At 41.8% G+C, this 19,631-nt stretch overlaps 2 protein-coding genes across 4 annotated transcripts; both read left to right on the forward strand.

Moving 5' to 3' along the window:
• Window positions 1-370: 370 nt before the first annotated feature.
• On the forward strand, window positions 371-2,902 carry LOC133895843 (large ribosomal subunit protein uL30x-like). The gene is made up of 6 exons (XM_062336365.1): window positions 371-528; window positions 623-802; window positions 1,390-1,487; window positions 1,564-1,701; window positions 2,359-2,461; window positions 2,563-2,902. The coding sequence occupies exons 2-6, from the start codon at window positions 623-625 to the stop codon at window positions 2,776-2,778; spliced, it is 735 nt and encodes a 244-aa protein (XP_062192349.1). The 5' UTR covers window positions 371-528; the 3' UTR covers window positions 2,779-2,902.
• Window positions 2,903-8,141: 5,239 nt separating this feature from the next.
• On the forward strand, window positions 8,142-17,521 carry LOC133896519 (disease resistance protein Pik-2-like). Of its 3 annotated transcripts, none has more exons than XR_009905775.1 (3): window positions 12,912-13,044; window positions 13,464-16,922; window positions 17,247-17,521. XR_009905775.1 is itself a non-coding variant. In XM_062337150.1 (2 exons), exons 1-2 carry the CDS (start codon window positions 8,425-8,427, stop codon window positions 16,102-16,104), a joined length of 2,757 nt encoding a protein of 918 aa, XP_062193134.1. In that variant the 5' UTR covers window positions 8,142-8,424; the 3' UTR covers window positions 16,105-17,004. The 3 variants fall into 3 exon arrangements, 1 of the variants encoding a protein (XP_062193134.1); XR_009905774.1 differs by lacking the exon at window positions 12,912-13,044 and adding an exon at window positions 13,178-13,311 and having other exon boundaries at window positions 17,247-17,513; XM_062337150.1 differs by lacking the exons at window positions 12,912-13,044; window positions 17,247-17,521 and adding an exon at window positions 8,142-8,540 and having other exon boundaries at window positions 13,464-17,004.
• The last annotated feature ends 2,110 nt before the right edge of the window (window positions 17,522-19,631 follow it).

Here is a 19,631-nt window from a genome sequence, read left to right on the forward strand (position 1 = left end):
TCGCTTACTTCTTTTGCAGTGCCGGCATTTTCCGACACCCTTTGCATTACCGTTTGCACTTCATAACCAAACACCTGCTTAAATGCAAACACATACAAGTTCATCAATATATTTCTTACAGGTACGCCAACCAAACATTCAACTGTCGGACAACAAAATTGTACAATTTCAGGGGATCTGGATCATTCAATTTCCTATTGGAATTCCAGCTGTGAAAGGGCCTCTCCATCCTGTTTGTTGAGCCGAAATTGCGTATCCATCATTATCCAACACCAGCAGCAGTTGTATTAGGCCCAATATTTCTTAGAGGTGCATTAGGCCCAATTGGATAGAGTAACTGCAGCTACAAGAGCCCATCAACCGCAGCCGTCCGATCCTCCCTCTCGAGGGCGCCGAAACCCTAAACCTAGCGCGCGGAGCAAGAGCCTCGCCTGCAAATAAGTAGTCTCATCCTGCCACCCCGCCGCCACTTCCTTCCCTCCGCACCTCGGCCTCCCCTCCTCTCCCCAGCACACACAGGTCATCGAGGTAAGCGCGCGCCTCCCCCACCTCGAGCCCTAGAGCTCGTCTTCCAACTCTTTCTCCTCGTGGATCTGAGGTCGTGCTGTTCGTGTCTGTGCAGATGGCGGCGGAGGCGAAGGCGGCGGCGGTGCCAGAGTCGGTGCTGCGGAAGCGGAAGCGGGAGGAGCTGTGGGCAGCGGAGAAGAAGGAGAAGGCGGTCGCCGACAGGAAGAAGGCGCTCGAGGGCCGCAAGCTCATCTTCGCCCGCGCCAAGGAGTACGCGCAGGAGTACGACGCCCAGGTGAGCCATTCCCCCCGTCTCGATCTGTCATTCTCTTGCTGTTGAGAGGTAGTTAGATGCGATTGCTTTGGCCTGGCAACGTCGAGATTCGCGGGCGATCTGTGGAGCTCAGCGTGTGGCATCTAGGGTCGGTGGGTTCATTGGATGGAATTTGTTGTGAACATAACAGTGTAGATTAAAAAATGGGATCACTACCCCCTATGATGGCGCGTTAACTTAGCGATATCTAGATCATTTTTGGTTTGTCAAACATGTTTGTAGATTTTGTATGTGAACATTTTGTTTATTATGATGAACCCACATGTGGTTTGGTAAAGCTTGGACCTTAATAGGTTGGAAGTGTACATGATAACTGCTATCGGTTTAGATTGAAAGTTTCGGATGATTTGGTAAATGCTTTACCTTGTCTATGAGAATTGTTAAATATTATATGCTGCAATGCTGATTCTTGACTGGTTCAGTTGTCATTGGAATGAGATTGCCATTTGTTACTCGGATTCTTGTATGGATAATAGATTGTTCGATAGAGATAATGGTTCTTTCTGAATAGATGTGGGAACTTAGGGAATCTGTTGTGATTTGTGCAGGAGAAGGAGCTTGTGCAGCTCAAGCGTGAGGCCCGGATGAAGGGTGGGTTCTATGTGAGCCCCGAGGCCAAGCTTCTGTTTGTGGTCCGCATCCGTGGGTAGGTCATTGTATAGATCAGTTGCTGATTCCCTTGTCTTGCTTAAATGTTAAATGTTGTCGAATGTGATGTGTAGTATCAATGCCATGCACCCCAAGACCCGCAAGATTTTGCAGCTCCTGCGTTTGAGGCAGATCTTCAATGGTGTCTTCCTCAAGGTTAACAAGGCTACCATTAACATGCTGCGCAGGGTTGAGCCATATGTTGCATATGGGTAAGTTTTGAATTTGTGCAGTCTGTTTTCACATTAATTGTAGCAAATTGCACTTATAGGAACGATGTGCTTTTCTAAGATGTAGAAGCACAATTATGATTTAACCTTTCACATCACATGTAGAGTGACCGCTCACACTTATGAGGTGTAAAAATGCTTTATTTTTTATTTTTCCTTTGTTTATACTATGGTTGTGATATCATGTAAGTATTCTGTAGAAGGTTTGAAGTTTTCGTGATTCTTCTGCTCTGGAGAAAATGTTTAAACTTGTTCATTTAGTCCTTCTGGGTTGAAAGTTTAAGCCCAGTTGATACGTCTTTTTGTTTAGTCACTTATGGTTTTTTGTTCAACTACTACCTTACTCTTACTGTCACTAAGACAGTAGTAAGTTGAATATTGACATGATATTGGTACAAACTGTACTAGAGTTAGATTGATTACTCATAATATTACAATATCCAACTTATTTGGGTCCATATCCAATTCGTTTTAGGTGATTTTATTGACTGGATCACAAAGCTGAGGCACCAGTGGCAAAAATAGTACTGTAATAAATTCCAGTTATCCTAGTGCCTTGATTTCTCAGTTTTTCTCTTTTTGTGTAAATGATTTTTTATGCTCCGAAGTAGTCTGAAACATCAATTCTTATATCTTTAGGTACCCTAATCTGAAGAGTGTAAGGGAATTGATCTACAAGCGGGGTTATGGGAAGTTGAACAAGCAGAGGATTCCACTGAGCAACAACAATGTCATTGAGGAGGTTTGTCATCTATAACAATCATAATGATTCTGAATTTCTGATGTGTTATAACATTTCAAAATGTGAATTTAAAGTCAATTTCTGTACTTGCCGTCGATTAGGGCCTTGGGAAGCACAACATCATCTGTATCGAGGACCTTGTCCATGAGATCATGACTGTTGGCCCACACTTCAAGGAGGCCAACAACTTCCTCTGGCCATTTAAGCTGAAGGCGCCGCTGGGTGGCCTGAAGAAGAAGAGGAACCACTACGTCGAGGGTGGTGATGCTGGCAACCGTGAGAACTACATCAACGAGCTCATCAAGAGGATGAACTAGGCTCTTGTATTCTGTGAGAATGATTTCTATGTCAACAAGATAGTTCTACTTTAGGGACTATGTTGGATAACAACGGATCTTTCACAGTGAGACTTCCAATAGGAAATCTGCACCTTTTTGTTTTGCTGTTGTTTCTCGAGATGTTTGTGTTTGCTTGTTTGGTCATGTTTCCTTAGCTGTGCGGGCTGTGCTGTTTTGTTACTCAGACGGATCCAGCATCCTTGTAGGTCAGATTAGGAGCAGAACATTTTCGTTTCCAATGGTTGCTGCTCTGGAGTATGCTATATACCAGTAAGAAAACTACTTGCATATGATATGTCTGGTTACTTTTTATGAAACAAATCCTATTGCAGTTTTACAGCAGATGCAATAAAGTTTGATTAACACGTTTACAAAACTAGCGGAAGTACCTGAGGAAGTAGTTGGCGATTTTGCTTTCGAGATGATGTAACAGGCCTAACGAAGAGACGGGAATGCTGTGGAAATTGTTGCGGGCAGACACCTCTTGAGAGTCTATACATTTGATCAATTAACTAATAAATTACCATCTACAGTTACCCACCAATGGACATCTGTTTTAGTGGAACTGTCATCCGGCCGGATATGTTACAAGTACTATTGCTCTCACATTATTTACTCATTATTTTCATTCTAGGGGCCGATTGGTCTGAACACCTACAAAAGAGAAGCACGAACGCTTCTTCCATATCATGATATCTACAGGGAACAATTTGATGGAAAGAGAAAATGTGTTTAGTGGATAATTGTATTACTATATACTAAGGGAGATTAAATATTTTTAAACTTTCAAAAAGTAAATAAAATGTTTTGACAGTCGCGGGACGCGATGCTATGATTGCTAACTCTGGTCGCGATATAATCACTCTCTTCATGAGTACTCAAATAACAATCGATGATGTACTATTATATCCTGACTTAACATGTATCCTACTAAGTTATAAAGATATTCGTCAAAATAGGTTCCATATCAAAAGTCTTGATGATAAAAAAAGGAATATCTCCTCGGTAAAAAAAATAACGAATATATCAAACAAATACTAGAGAAAATGTTCTCTTTATCTTCAGAATTGTACTATATATTCATCAAACCCGTATCACATGTTACATATAAGGTAATTTTTCATAATGTTAACACATTCAAAATATAGCATGATCGCATGGGTCATCCCGGTGTAGGGATGATGCGAAAAATTTCTCAATTCAATTGGTCAAGTATAACTACTGTTAAATTCTCATAATCTTCAGATTTTGTGTGCACTGTATGTGTCACAGAGAAATTGATTTTAAGACTATCTTGTTTTAAAATCCGAGCTGAACCACTCAAATTTCGTAAGCACATTCAAGACGATATATGTGGTCCTATCCGATCATTAATTGGACCGTTCAGGTACTTTATAGTTCTTATTGACACATCTACACTATGGTCACATGTGTATCTTTTATCCACACGAAATCGTGCTTTTGCTAAAATAATTATTCATATTATTAAATTACAAGCATATTATCTTTAACATAGGATACAATCCATTCGAATAGACAATACGACTGAATTCACCTTACGTGCCTTCAATAATTATTATATGCTATAGGAATTCAAATCCAACACTCAGTACCATACATCCATACTCAAAATGGTTTAGTCGAATCTCTCATCAAGAGAGTCAAGCTCATCACACGACCATTATTACACAATTGCAACTTACCAACTTCATGTTAGGGTCATGCAGTCTTATATGCTGCTGACTTAATTCAATTACGACCAACTACATATCACACTGCTTCCCCACTGCAGTTAGTACGTGAAAATCCTCCTAGCATTTTCCATTTGCGAAAGTTTGGTTGCGTTATATACGTACCGATCTCACCACCGCAGCGTACATCAATAGACTCACATAGGAAACTAGGGATCTACGTGGGGTATAACTCTCCATCAATCATAAAATACCTTAATCCCCTCACAGAGAACCTATTTATAGCTCGGTACGCTGACTGTATATTTGATTAGGAACATTTCATAGCATTATAGGAGATTTTAAGTATAAAAAAGAATGCCAAAAAATCAATTGGAATGCTACAGACATTTTCTACTCAGATTCACGTACTCAGGAATCTAAACTCCAAGTTCAGAAAATCATAAATTTACAATATATTACAAATAACCTGTCAAATGCATTTACTGATAATAAATGTATCACTAAATCCAATATTCATGCTAGAAATGTGTCAAAAAGAGTGAAGGTACCAAACAAAACCACTCAACTCCAAATCAAAATAAGAGAGAGAAAGTATGGTCACAAAGAATAAAACTTCTTGCAAGCTACCATGGAAATAGATGAATCTCTCCTCCAAAATAGTAAATACAAATCAACGTCAATTTGAACGACGCCTAAGGCCTATGTATATTATACATCCAGTGGATGTTCAACATCCACATCCCAGCTTAACTGTGCACACAAATACTGGTACTGGGACATCGAAACACCTAAACTCAATCGTAATGGGAAATCACGATGAGTCAGAAAGGGTAGATGAAATTTCCATCAATTATACTGATTCTAGAGAATTCTTTAATAGAAAGACTATAATTATCGATACATACTTCTCCTCAAAGATTGCAAACAACATTCTCAATGATCCAGATCCCAAGACCATGACAGAGTGCCGCAAGCACTCGGACTGGACACAATAGAAGGATACTATCCAGGAAGAATTGTGCTTGCTCTCTAAAAGAGAGGTATTCGCATCAGTAATACTTACTCCTCGTAAAAATTTTCCTGTGGGATACAAGTGGGTTTTCGTCTGCAAACAGAATGAAAATAACGAGGTGGTGAGATATAAAGCGAGACTTATATCACAAGGGTTCACGTAGAGACGCGGTATTAATTTCAATGAGACATATTCTCCAATAATGAATGGAATCACGTTCTAATATCTAATTTCATTAGCAGTTTAAAATCATCTATCTATGCAGTTGATGGATGTAGTAACCGCATATTTATATGGGTCACTTGATTCGGACATATATATGGAAGTCCCCGAAGGACTAGACATTTCGAACCAAAATGCAAACCGCAACATGTATTGTGTAAAGCTTAAAAATTCATTATATGGCTCAAAGCAGTCGGGAAGAATGTGATACAACCAAGGGTACTCCAATAATGATGATTGTCCATGTGTCTTCATAAAGAAGTCCTCAACATGATTTTGTATTATTTCTGTCTATGTTGATGATCTGAATATCATCGAAAATATAGAAGATATAGATGAACCACGCAATCATCTAAAGACGGAATTTTAAATGAAAAATTTGAGTAAAACCAAATTTTGCTCGGGTATACAACTCGAGCATCTTCCTTCAGGTATTCTAGTACACCAAGCCGCATATACCCAGAAAATATTGAACAAATTCAATATGGATAAATCATATCATTCCAAGACTCCCATGGTTATTCTATCTCTTGATATGGAGAAAGATCCATTTAGACCATGGGAGGAAGGAGAAGAAATACTTGAACCTGAGGTATCTTATCTCAGTGCCACTGGAGCGTTTATGTATCTTGCAAATTGCACCAGCACTGATATCGTATTTGCAGTGAACTTACTAGCTAGGTATAGCGCTGCTCCAACTAAATGGCATTAGGCAGGAGTCAAGAATATCTTTCGATATCTCCAAGGTACCATAGATCTTGGTCTTTTCTTTCAAAGAAAACAAGATATGAATATGATTGAATACACTGACGCGGCTACTTATCAGATCTCCATAATATCAGGTCATAGACAAGCTTCGTGTTCTTACACGGTGGAACAGTCATTTCATGGAAGTTTTCAAAACAGACTCTTGTGGCTACATCTACAAATCATTCTGAAATAATTAAATTATATGAAGCATCACGTGAATACGTATGACTTCGCAGAATGATCAACCATATACAACAGTTATGTGGTATTGATTCTATTGAATCACCAATAATTATCTATGAAGATACTTCTGCATGCATTGCTCAAATACAAACATGTGACACAAAGAACAATATAACCAAACATATTACCCTTAAAATATTCTATCCTCATGAATTGCAAAATAATAGGAAAATAGAAATCTTGCAAATAAAATTATGTGATAATCTCGCTGATTTATTCACTAAGTTCTTACCAACTTCTACATTCCAAAAATATGTTCATAAAATTGGTATGCGACAACTGTGAGATTTGTAAGGTTCAGGAGAAGTTGATCCCTAAATAATAACCTGTTCATACTATATTGCACTCTTTTTCTTTATTAGTTTTTCCTATACGATTTCTCATATAAGATTTTTAATGAGGTAATATCTATTTTATTCCTCCTATCTTACTAAGTGGTTTTCGACGGTTTTAATATGACATAAAGATCATAATTATTGCTCTCTAAGCTCATCAATGAGTTTTTTCCTTCTAGATTTCTCAAATGAGCTTACAATAAGGTAATATTCGATATATACCATATTATTTTCTCCTTATTTTTTCTATTGGATTTTAAAGAAGTTTTAATGGCATATCAACATATCATTTTTCTCCTCATATTTTTCCCACGGTATTTTAGAGGATTTTTTGAATAAGAAGTTTACATTACAGATAATTAATCAAATAGAGTGTTACGAACAGACATCTCATGAGAGTCTATATATCTGATCAATTAGCCAATAAACTATCATCTACAATTACCCACCAAGAGTCACCCGTTCAGTGACAGTTCCACCCAAACGGACATGTTACATGTCCCTTACCACATATATATCGATGGTCAATATATAAGTTACTGTTACTCTCACATTATTTACTGCACTCGATTTCCATTCTAAATAGAAATCGTTGCAAGCCAGAATAGTTAGTACTTGATGTTGACCTTACTAAGAAAATGGTAATCATGCCGCAACTTGACCAATATATGTTCTGTAAGTCACGATTGAACTGGTTTGGATGATTGAAGCTTAGCAAAACTACGCTATATAAGCTCCGAGTCACTAAAATGTGCTATATATAAAAACCAAGTTGTGAAGTCAACTTGAGCATGAATATTAACGAAGCATGCGCAATCAAGTTGTGAAGTCAACTAAGATGCCCAATAGCCACTTTGATGAATCAGTATGGAGAAACAGTCTTATTCCAGCTACAATATAGAATCACTTTTTGGAACAGCCATCGAAAACCAAACATGCCCTCAGTCACGATCGAACTGGTTTGGAATGATTGAAGCTTAGCAAAACTATGCTGTATGAGCTCCGGGAGAAAAATGTGCTATGTATAAAAAGCAAGTTGTGAAGTCAACTAAGATGCCCAATAGCCACTTTGATGAATGAGTCTTTGGAGAATCAGTTTTATTCCAAAGCCACAATATAGAATCAGTGTTTGGAACAGGCGTCGAAAATCAAACACGCCCTCAGTATAATGCCAGCTTCACTTGTGGGCTGCTGCAGAATCCCAGTTCGATCTATATTCTATAGAGCCAACAGCATAATGAAGCTTGATTGTGAAACTTTAATTCCACAGGGTTTACAGGGCAATTTCGGCTTGGAACCTTAAAAGCAAGCGCGAGGCGAAGCACGCGAAAGAGGAGTTGACGCACTCTCTTCTCGGGCGCAGGCGGAAATGGCGGAGATTGCCCTCACTTTGGTGTTGCGCTTGGTTGAAGAGATTGCCGTCAGTTTGGTGAAGGAATTTCAGGAGGAGGCCACCTTGCTCCGGAGCGTGCAGGAGAACATCAGGTACCAGCACCCCCATCTCTCTCTGTATTCCCGCGTTCGAGACATGCCCTGATTCTTCTTTTGTTGCAATAGTGGCTGCTTAAGTAGTCGTGAAAACACCGATTTAGTTTAGAGCATATAGATTGTCTAGATTGTCTACATCAGAAAGTTAAAGTTATTTTTGGCAAAGAATCCAAACTGATGTACCAATCCAATTTATGGGGGCAATCTGTTGTTCTACACTTCTCCAAGTTATTTCACTCAACTTCTGCCATTACTGGGATTTGGCAGCAGGAACCATGTTGAGCAAAATCTTCGCCTGACATAATTTTAGGAACACGTGAGACGATGATTTGTTTTTCTCTTTCTTTTAATGCTTATAAACCTTGATTAAGGGTATAATCATGTAAAACTCGGTGCTATAATCTAAGGGTGGGATTAAGAGGTGTGCCTTAGTAGTCCATTTCTGAAAAGGTTTACGATTGAGTAAAAGTAGTTCAGGGGCAAACATGTACATCTAGAAAAAAGATTAAACCAGTAGTTCCTGGGCATTACTTATTTTCGAGAATGATTGAACCTGATCCAAACCCAAATCAGAAGTCCTTGCCTGCTGCGCTGGAATATCTAGTCTTCTTCATTTAATCCTTGACCCATTCTATGGAAACAAGCCAATGCTAGCTAGTTTTTCCCTTTATTGTTCTCATAGTGCACAACTCTTGAATCTTGATTGCCCATTTGACTCGATCGGGTCCAAAAATGACAAGATCATCTTGATGAGGTTATCTGAACAAAGACTTGTTTTGTTTGTTATTTAATTGATACTATTATTATTTTAAACTTTTTTTTACGCAGTTAGCATTAAAATAATACTAATCCGCACAAAATTACAAGTTCAGAGAATGTCACACTACAAATTCCAATAACTGTAATGTTTAACAGGGATCTGATTTCAGACATGATTTCACACAACAAGACGGCTACGCACCTCCCAATAGTGAAAGGACAATGATGTCGCCTAGAGGAGGAGGGAATAGGCGTTTTTACAAAAATTCAACCCTTTCTACCGTTGGCCTAAACTTGCAGCGGAATATAAACTAACGAGTTTTTCACAAGAGAAAAACCTAAATATGGTAGGCTCAACTAGTGCACAATCACCCTAAATAAGTGTGAAAATTACAATCCTAAAGTGACAAAAATTACTCAATTCTAGCAAAAGATATGCAATAAAACTTAAATTGAAAAAGGCTGAAAATACCGTTCATATGCCTGAAATTACTGTTCACCGGAGACTCCGGTGTAGTCCGGATACTCCGGTGTGTACAGGTCCAGAAACTCCGGTAAAGACCGGATTCTCCGGGTTCTGTACAGAACTGAGCCCGAAACTGAATAAAATTAATGAGTAGAGAGTTCTAGCTCAAACCAAGTGATGTCCTGTGTTCCCGGAGATGATTCCAAATAGATTCACGAAGAACCTACACTCAAATACACACAAACAAGTAGATCGAGCAATATGCACAAAGATTTGAGCAAGAACATAAAAGTAAGGAAACAAGAGAGGAGACACAAAGATTTGTTTCCCGAAGTTCGGATTCACCACCGTGAATCCTACGTCAACGTTGAGGAAGCTCCAACGAGCCGGGTCTCTTTCAACCGCTTTCCTCGATCCACTAGCTTTATCTCTTCCCTTTCAGAGGCGAGATCGACCTTCACAAACTTTCCCGCGGCTCACCACACGCGCGGGAGCTCACCGGGCAACACCTAGCCGGCTAGGAGGCTTCACCTCCAAGAGTAACAAACGCAATTGAACTTCTTGCCGAGAACTCAAGTGCTCAAGATTGGATTTTAGCTCACTTGCACTCAATCTTCCAATCTCTCAACCCAACTCACTTTTCTTCTCAAATCACACACTAGAATGGAGTGGGAGATGTTCTTTTGGCTCTAGAGGATGTTCTTTTCGTGCCCTTGCAGCAGCCCCAAAGGATGGGGTGAGTGGGGTATAAATAGCCCACTTCAAAAAACTAGCCGTTGGGCTCTTTTCTGGAACTTACCGGAATATCCGGCCTACACCGGAGTCTCCGGCCACTCCAGGTACCGGAGAATCCAGTCTTCACCGGAGTCTCCGAGTACAGCACAGCTGACCTCCGAAAAACGGCGATAACTTTTGATCCCGGAGTCCGATTTCGACGATTTTGGACTCTATGGAAAGCTTATTCAGAGGGCTACACATCCAAAACCCATTTTGGACACTTCCACACTTTCCGCTCTGGACTCTTAACAACAAACTCTCACTTTGGGTTTGGTTGGGAACTCTTGAGCACTGAGACACGACAATTAACTCACGTTGCATCCCTCTTAATAGTGCGGCATACCTAGACTCAATTTCAAAGATAAAACACATTTGAACCAATTTGAGCCTTTTGAATACTTTCAAGTATCGTTTTTTACTTTCAAACCTTTGAGGGTTGCCAACTTCTATAAAATCTTTGCTCCATATATTCTTGATTCCTCATGTGATTGATGCGAATCACTCATAGCTTCTCATGGCCTTGCACGGTCCATTGGCACAAAGCTTCACTCGCTCTTCACCACCGCCTTGGTCCTTCGGCGCCAAGCCATTTGCTTGCCCTTCACCACGGATGGTCCATCGCAGCCGAGTCTTGCTTCCCCTTCACCGTCTTGCCATAGAAAACCACTTTGTATTCGACATCTTGAAGAAATTCACTTTATCAAATGTGGAGTCCATTCTTGTTCTTCACTCTTGGCATATATGATTTCAATTCAACTTATGACTTCTTATGGATCCTAACCCCAACTCACTCTCAAGCATAAAGCACATGGGTTAGTCCATAAAACCTAAATGACAACATTTATACCTTAAGTTACTTGATCTCGACAAGTAACTTATTAGCCTTCATGCATATTGTCAATCTTCATATAGAACCTAACCCCACTCATTCTTAAACACATAGCACACGGGTTAGTCTATAAAACTCTATTGACAAGCATACCTTTAGTTACTTGATCTCCACAAGTAACTTAGCCTTCAAGCTTATTGCTAATCTTATTGAGCTTCTTCTTCTTCTTATGAGCATCACTAAAATCTCAATGACTTTTGATGCAATTATTTGAACTCATGGCATTTCTCAAAGAATCCATGCTTCATCATTTATGCATCTCCTATGGAATAACCTAATAGCAATTCTCAATATGATTGTTAGTCCATAAGCATTGTCATCACTTACCCGAGCATCACTTTGAGCTCATTCATCTTGATGCATTTTCATTCTCCCCATTCACTTAAAGCTCATGCATATCTCATCCATGCATCACCTATGGAACAACCTTCTAACAAACTCAACACCATTGTTAGTCCATAGGTATTGTCATTAATTACCAAAACCACACATAGGGGCTAGATGCACTTTCAAATAGCAACCACAATTTGACACGAGCAGAACACATGAACAATGGAACGGGTCGAATTTTGTAGCAAAAGTTAACAGCCGCAGAGGCCTGGAAAGCAAGTAACATTTGCGTATAGCAACATGTCCAAAGTTACACTAGTTACAACTGATCAGAATCTCAAAAACTAACAGTAGACGTATACAGAGCAACCAAGTACAGTGCTTAAGTGTCATTTGCATAAATCCGATCAAAATATCTTAACAAACACCTAAAACACCACAATGCCACCTCCGAAATGGCGCCATCCAGCAACTACCAGAACTCTTCGTGAATCAATATTACATGGCAACAACGAGTAACATAAAGTTTCACGCGGATCAGAGGCCAACGAGCGAACACGGAGCGCCAGTGATCCCCGACCGCCGGAGGGTGTGGACAGCTTAGCCACCGCGAGCGCGGAACAAAGAAATGGCAACTCTCGTTCTATACGAGGTCACCTAAGTCATTGACAACGGAGCAGAGCCACAAAATTGTTGCCAGTGGCAAATTGTTACTCTAAATAACCCAACAAGTCGCAGCCAAGAACTAGTCCAGTCTCTGCCACCTCATGCTCTCCCGTGGCGGCTACCACCGCCGTCCCTCGCGGCTCCGGCCACCGCGGAGTTCAAGTGCTCCGTTTGCGGCAAGTCCTTCGGCTCCTACCAGGCGCTTGGGGGCCACGAAACGAGCCACCAGGTCAAACAGCCAACCCCTCCTGCTGCTGCTCCGGCAGTACCCCTCGTGGAGGCCCCCGCCCCAATCACCGCCATCCCACCGCCGACCGACCTCCGTGAGCCGGCCACGTCCTCTGACGGGGCGGCTGCGAACAGAGTCCACATGTGCTCCATCTGCCACAAGGAGTTCCCGACTAGACAGGCGCTCGGCGGGCACAAGACGAAGCACTACGACGGGGGCGTGGGCGGCGCCACCTCCACCGATCTCCTGGCCGCGGCGGCTGCCGAGACATCGAGCTGCGGCAAGATGTGGGAGGAAGACGAGGAGACCCAGAGCCCCCTCGCCTTCAAGAAGCCTCGCCTCCTGATGATCACGTGAACAGCCGCACGGATCTGATCCATCCAAGGTAGCGGAAGGGGACGCCGCCGGGGGCGGGGACGGGGGCTGGGAGGAGAGCAGACGGGAATAGGATGGGATTATGGCTTCTTAAAACCATAAGCTTTGCCTTTTGGACATAGACAGTTTATGGCTTCCTATAACCATAAGCTAGGCATAAGGGCATTGATCCGCTGCACCTCTTAGAGAGAAGAACTTAACATATCTTAAAGCTACGTGTAAAGGGCAAGTCTGTACTTACAGTGATCAACTTATAAATTCATCAGGTTGAGGCTTGGTAATCCAACTCTCCCTATCCAGGCCCATCTAATACCCGAATTCAATTCAAATTCAACTCCATATATCAAATATGTTTCCCTTTGTCCTACAATTCAACACAACATTTTACTACAGTAACCTTATAATACATTTTTCAATCTCCACTGGCAGGTACATTAAAGATGAGTTGGAGACCATTGGAGCATTCCTTCGTGCCGTTGAAGATTTGCAAGAGGGTTACAAGCAATATCAAATGGTCAAACCTTGGGTGGCTCAAGTGAAAGATTTGGTTTATGACATAGAGGACTGCCTCGAGGAACATACCATTGTCTGCACCCATAATTCAAGTTGGTCATCGAGGACACTCTGTAACAATCGTCTCAGTCATGTTGCTGCCAAATTAAGTCATGTCAGGTCCAGGACTGTTGAGGTGAGCGAGAGAAAGAAGCGCTATGAACTTGTTGGTCCCTATGAATCCACCTCTCGTTATATGCCTATTACGGTGGTGTTGGACGATAGGCGGTCTCTCTTCTGGAAAAAATCTAGTCAAAATTATGACTTTGGTGATCCGAAGGAAGATGTGGGTTTATTGGCATCTGCATCGCCCGAAGAAACCAGCAAAGGGGCTCCCAAGGTGGCTGCAATAGCTGGGATGTGTGGATCAGGCAAGACTTATCTTGCTCGTGAGATATATAATGAGAAAAACCGTCATTTTGCTTACCATGCATGGATTGAATTGCCACAGGATATGAAGGTCATAAAGGTGTTTAGAGATATGATTGTGCAACTCTCTCTTGTTTCTTCAAGCCAAACTGGATATATTGGCGAAGAAGAGGAGCTAGCCCATCAGATTCAAAATAAGCTAAAAGACAAACTGTTCTTGATTGTTTTTGATGGTTTATGGTCATCGCATTACTGGAATAGCATCAAAAGGGCACTGCCTGATACTAGCATAAGTGGAAGTCTGATAATTGTGACAACAGAGATCCTTCATGTTGCAGTGCACTGCACAGAGTCAGCTGATCGGGTTTATTGCATCCCGCGATTACAAAAATGGAAATCATTGGAGTTTCTGAAAGATTCGGTTCTTAAATCAGAAAATGGAGCAATGAGTCCTGAAGACAAAGATGACTTTCAAGATCTGGACCTGGACAGCATTAAGGTACATGAACCACCATTCGACACAATTGCAAAAGTACTGAAGAAATGTGGGGGGCTCAAATTAGCTATAAAAAGTGTAGCACAATTACTTGCCTCACAGCCCCCGCATAAATGGGGAGAACTATGTGAAGATCTTCCTTCATTGCTCTACAATGATCCAAGGCTCGACAGAATAAGGGAAGTGATGACTCGTAGCTACAAATTTCTCCCAGCTTATCTTAAGCCATGCTTCTTATACCTCAGTATTTTCCCAGAGGATTCTGGCATCAATGTGGCAACTGTTCTGCGCCGATGGGTGGTTGAAGGCCTTGTGAGGGAGAAGACTGGGATGAGTGCCGAGGCTATTGCAAAACGGTATTTATCCGAGCTCTTCGATCGAAACTTGATAAAGGCGACAAAATTGACAAGGGACGGATCATGTGAGACATGCTGGATCCATCGTATGATGCGAAATATCCTAGTCATGACTGCACAAGAGGAGACATTCTCGATTACAGTAGGAAAAAACATAAGTTCCATTCTGCCAGCAAAGAGGTTTCGCCACCTAACACTAGATGGTCCGAGTGACAGGAAGTTAGTTAAATCTGTGGATATTTCGGGCATCAGGTCACTGACAGTGTTTAATGAACCGTCGGAGTCAATTGCTTCACTTATTTGCTCCTCCCAAATGAAGACACTGCGAGTTTTAGATTTCTCAAATGCCAGATTTAAAATCACTCAGCGAGACATACAGCACATAGGAGAATTGTGCCATTTAAGGTACTTGAATCTTTACGGATCAAGTATTTGTGAGCTTCCTTCTTCAATTGGTATGCTACCGTTCCTACAATTTCTAAATGTGAGGGAGACGCAGATCAGAAGCCTTCCTAGTGAGATCACTCGACTCGAGAGGTTGCAGAACCTTAGTGCTAGTAGAAAAATAGAAGACTCTTGTCGCTGCAGAAACAAACACTGCTCATATAATTCAGAAGGTGTAACGGTACCTAAAGGTATAGAGACCCTAGAGAACATAGAAGGTTTGGAAGTTGTGGACGTTATGGGTGGCACTCACTCGACGATCAAAGCTTTGGGAAAGCTAACTCGGTTGAAGAACCTGGGATTGACTGGACTTACCAAGAAGAACAGCGAAGAAGTCTCCGATACCCTGAAAAAGCTTTCCCCTTCATTGATTGATTTGTATCTCGGAGCATGTCGAAAGAATGGAACACTCTGCTGCCTGCCCATGGACAAGGCATCGCTGAAGTTCCCACGCCTCCGAACTATAAAATTGGATGGCCATATTGGAAGAATGCCAGAATGGATTTCGCATTCATTGACACTTTCTGTGGTAATACTGTACAGGACAAATCTGGAGCAAAATCATATAAAGCTCATGGAGAGAATGCAGAGCTTGATCACTATTGCTCTCCTAGACAGTTCTTATATCAGCGAGAAGTTGGCTTTTAATGCAGGAACATTTACAGGGCTCAAGCAGCTGGAGCTTATAGGATTACCCGACTTGCAAGTAGTGAAATTTGAGGACAGAGCGGTACGCCGTATACGAAAAATATTCATTAGGTCATGTAAAGTGAGATTATTCGGCAGAATGAAGCTAAAGAAACTCAGGGATTCTGATTTTGATGTCGATAGTGGTGTCGAAGTGGTGAACTGATAGGGGGAATACACTATCGTGTTAGTTGTAATCATGTTGCCCGTTTGAGTTGTGTTTGTATGTAGTTCAGTTAGTTTTCTAGTGCATGTTCAGAGGTGTGCTGCGTCCACACCATGAGTATTTTTAGGCATGACTGTTGTGCATGATCGGGAGTGTGAGTGGTGGAGCTTATAATCCGGATCATGGCGTACGAATAGGTGCATGTAAAGTAGTGGTCTTGCATAATAAAAGGAGTAGAAAAACCCAAGAAAAGGCTGCAAGCCAAGTTGTGCAGCGCAAAAATCCATCTATTCCACTGTTCATCTTCTTTCTCGGGTTCGTGCGAGTTTCAGGTGATTGGGTGATAGCATGAGCTAGTTATCTGCAGGAGAGGGGCTGCGAGATGCAGCTCCAATAATTGGCATCAAAGCCTCAAGATTCGAGGACTTGCACGGTGGAGCTGCAGTCGAGGCGTTGTGGAGGCGCGGAGGCGCTGTGCGGCTGCGCGGAGGCACGGCGCGGCGGCCATGGGGCCGTGGTGCTGGACGTCCTGAGGGGCGTCCACCTCGGGTTCTTCGATTCGGTCCTTGACGACTACTGCTCGGACATCAGGGAGGTTATCAAGGGGATGCAGCGCGAGGTGCTACGCAGCTGCACGGTGGCGTTCAGCCGAGTGATCCCCCTCGAGGTCTGCGCCGAGGAGCACCCCGTGTGGAGGTTCGCCGAGCGGCTCGGCGCCATCTGTGCTGCGGATGTCGATGTGACGGTCACCCATGTCGTCGCGCTGGATCCGGGGACTGAAAAGGCGCTGCAGGCGTCGGTATGTCAAAGATTAGGAGGTAATCTTGACAGGTAGTATTTGCAGGTTAAATGTGTTTACTGGTATGTAGTGGACGGGTGCATAGACTCCATGCAGTTAGTATGTTGGTGACCGAGCGAGTAAAAGTCACATAAACTAATCTGAAAAAAAGTAGTTTTTCTGCTGAAGTTGTTGAGCTAGATGCGGAAATCTTGATCAATTTGCCAACCTTTATGTGGAATAATTTGTTAATCCTGCACAGTTGTGGTAATGAATGGTCACTAAATAACATGCCACAATTCATAATTTTGGCTACGGAGAAAATATTTCACCTCATTAATCCAACATAGAATTTGTTTTTCAGGAATACCAATGCTGCAAGGCGTCACTGGATCATCGCGGCGACAGTGTCAGCTAATCTGTAAATAATTGTTGCATTCTATGTGTAAGCCTAAATGGATACATTTATGCAGACGAACATTCTGTAGTTGTAACACTGAAATTTATGGGCTTGCAGAAGCACTCAAGCTTTGCTGGGCGCTGCAACTCGTTCTAACATATCACCTGTCTTGCCTGATGTACAGTTCAGTGTCCTGAATGCCTGAAAAAAAAATATTATCAGCACAACTATGCATTTTGTTCGACAAATATTACACAAATCTCACAAAGTAATGACTTGAAATGGAGCCATTTCAGGACATATCAGCACTTGATCAAATGTATTATACTTATCAGATTTCAGATTGACTGATCGAGTGATTCTCCGAAACATGGAAGCAGTTCTAAACATATGAACAGAGATAAATTCTAATGATTCTTTTTGCTTCCAGTGCCTCCGAGCAAATCAATTGAGGATGAAAAGGGCCTGCTTGATTACGCTGGCGGGATTTGGTGGCCAATAGCATCCGAGGGAGAGAATCATCCATCGAAGAAACAATTCATTCGTGTATGTGGGAAGGACCTAGAAGAACCAAAGAATTAAATCGGAAAATGAGAGGAAAAAAGAAAAAATTCTGCGCTGAAGCAGATTTGCGAGCCTTCTGCGAAGGTGCACGGATGCCAGCCTTCCGCACTGAAGCCCGTCGAACCCCATCGCGGCGGCGGTCGACCGGCATTAGGTGGGCGGGCGGGCGGACCAGAGTGGGCGCGGAGGCGGAGGCGGCCACTTCGCTCTCCCTCTATTGACAGTGCAGGGTGGGAATCGATAGCCATAACGATTTGGATGGCAGCTGCATCGATTTGGACTGTGACAGCCTCGATCTGGGAGGCGGTGGACGCCGATGTGAGAGGCCTCGATCTATGAGAGAGATACTGGAGGAGAAAGCGAGGCTGGTTAATGCATTATCTCAACTAGGCAATATAGTCTTTTACTTTCTCTATTTTTAAATTTTTTTTCTAAAATACGTGTTGTTAAATTTTAGAAATTTTGATCACATATATATACATTTTTTAGAATTTGTTATATGAAAATAATAGTAGTGAATTTGTTATAAAAAATATTTTGATATTATCTAATTTTTATCAACTTTTATCAAGAGGTAGTTGTAAAAAATAATAGTCAAATGTGTCTGTTAGAGATTATTTTGATAAAAGAGAACGGATATAGTATAAATTATCTAATATGGTGAACGGAGGGCGTGAAACGACGAGTTCACGGTAATGGCATAAAGTAGAAGATTGCAGGTTGTCGCCAGCACGTAATGAAGACGGACGTTGTCAATGCTAAATAATGAATTGAGGCCTTGTCTGATTACATACAATCAATTTGTTCAAAGTTTAGACACTTTGATTGCATGCAATCTAAAACGTCACTAATTTGAGGTTAGCGTGAACAGCTTCCAGCTTCAGCTTCGTTTATCTGAACCTTGTTTTGGTTCATTGTATAATCGTCCTAGGTGAGGCTCATTTTGGAATGGAGGAGAATTGAATAAATTTTGAAGAAATTCGTATATTAAATATTCCTATGACAACATTTCGAAGAAAGGAGGGCCACCCGAGAATTCTTTTGTGCAATCGTCCCACGTAAGGCACGCATTGAAATGCAGGAAAAGGGGACGGATTTTGGAGGGTTCTATTCATAGATCAAATATTCCTATGAGAACATTTCGAACAAACGAATGCCACCGGACAATTCCTCTGAAACTTCTTTAGAATGGGCATTCCAATAAGAATTTTAGAGGAAAACAAGCGTGAGTTTCACCTCATGTTTTGATCTTTATCTTTTCAATTCTTGCATTTTTGTGATGTTGCAACCAAACGTTTTCTTTAAAAAAAAAGAAACACTTTTCGTTCGAAATTCATGTAACGTTCCATGTGATACGACACTTCGAACCTACGTTTTTTTAAATCCATACTATCACATTTGATGATCCTACGATTCCAAAGTGTCTCTAATCCTTACACTATTCAAGTGATCTCATTGTACCACGCTTTCCTGCATTAATACAAGTACACAGCTCTCCTGCTGCCTATGTTGTAGGAAAAAGATGTCCCCCCTCCAAAATCCTACCTTCCATTTTCCCTTGCCGTTAATGAAGAACGTACCTACGGCGGCGTTCACAACGCCCAACCACTCCTCTCGAGTGGTCTCCGGTGGTCAGTCAGTCAGTTCCGCCATTGCTGCTGCTCTGCTGCTACCAAGATCGGGCTTCCATTAACGCAGTGTGTACAACGGCAGCTGACCTGCCCTGCCCTGCTGCGTCTGGTCGTCGTCTGCATTCAAGTCCTGTGGCAGATCCATTCATTCCGC

The sequence above is a fragment of the Phragmites australis genome, chromosome 16 (assembly GCF_958298935.1).
Source record: "Phragmites australis chromosome 16, lpPhrAust1.1, whole genome shotgun sequence".
Lineage (NCBI taxonomy): Eukaryota > Viridiplantae > Streptophyta > Magnoliopsida > Poales > Poaceae > Phragmites > Phragmites australis.

Coding starts and splice junctions, on each gene's coding strand:
- LOC133895843 (XM_062336365.1), top strand. CDS start 623: ATGGCGGCGGAGGCGAAGGCGGCGGCGGTGCCAGAGTCGGTGCTGCGG. Junction 803..1,389: donor CGCAGGAGTACGACGCCCAG/GTGAGCCATTCC, acceptor TGATTTGTGCAG/GAGAAGGAGCTTGTGCAGCT. Junction 1,702..2,358: donor GAGCCATATGTTGCATATGG/GTAAGTTTTGAA, acceptor TTATATCTTTAG/GTACCCTAATCTGAAGAGTG.
- LOC133896519 (XM_062337150.1), top strand. CDS start 8,425: ATGGCGGAGATTGCCCTCACTTTGGTGTTGCGCTTGGTTGAAGAGATT. Junction 8,541..13,463: donor AGCGTGCAGGAGAACATCAG/GTACCAGCACCC, acceptor CTCCACTGGCAG/GTACATTAAAGATGAGTTGG.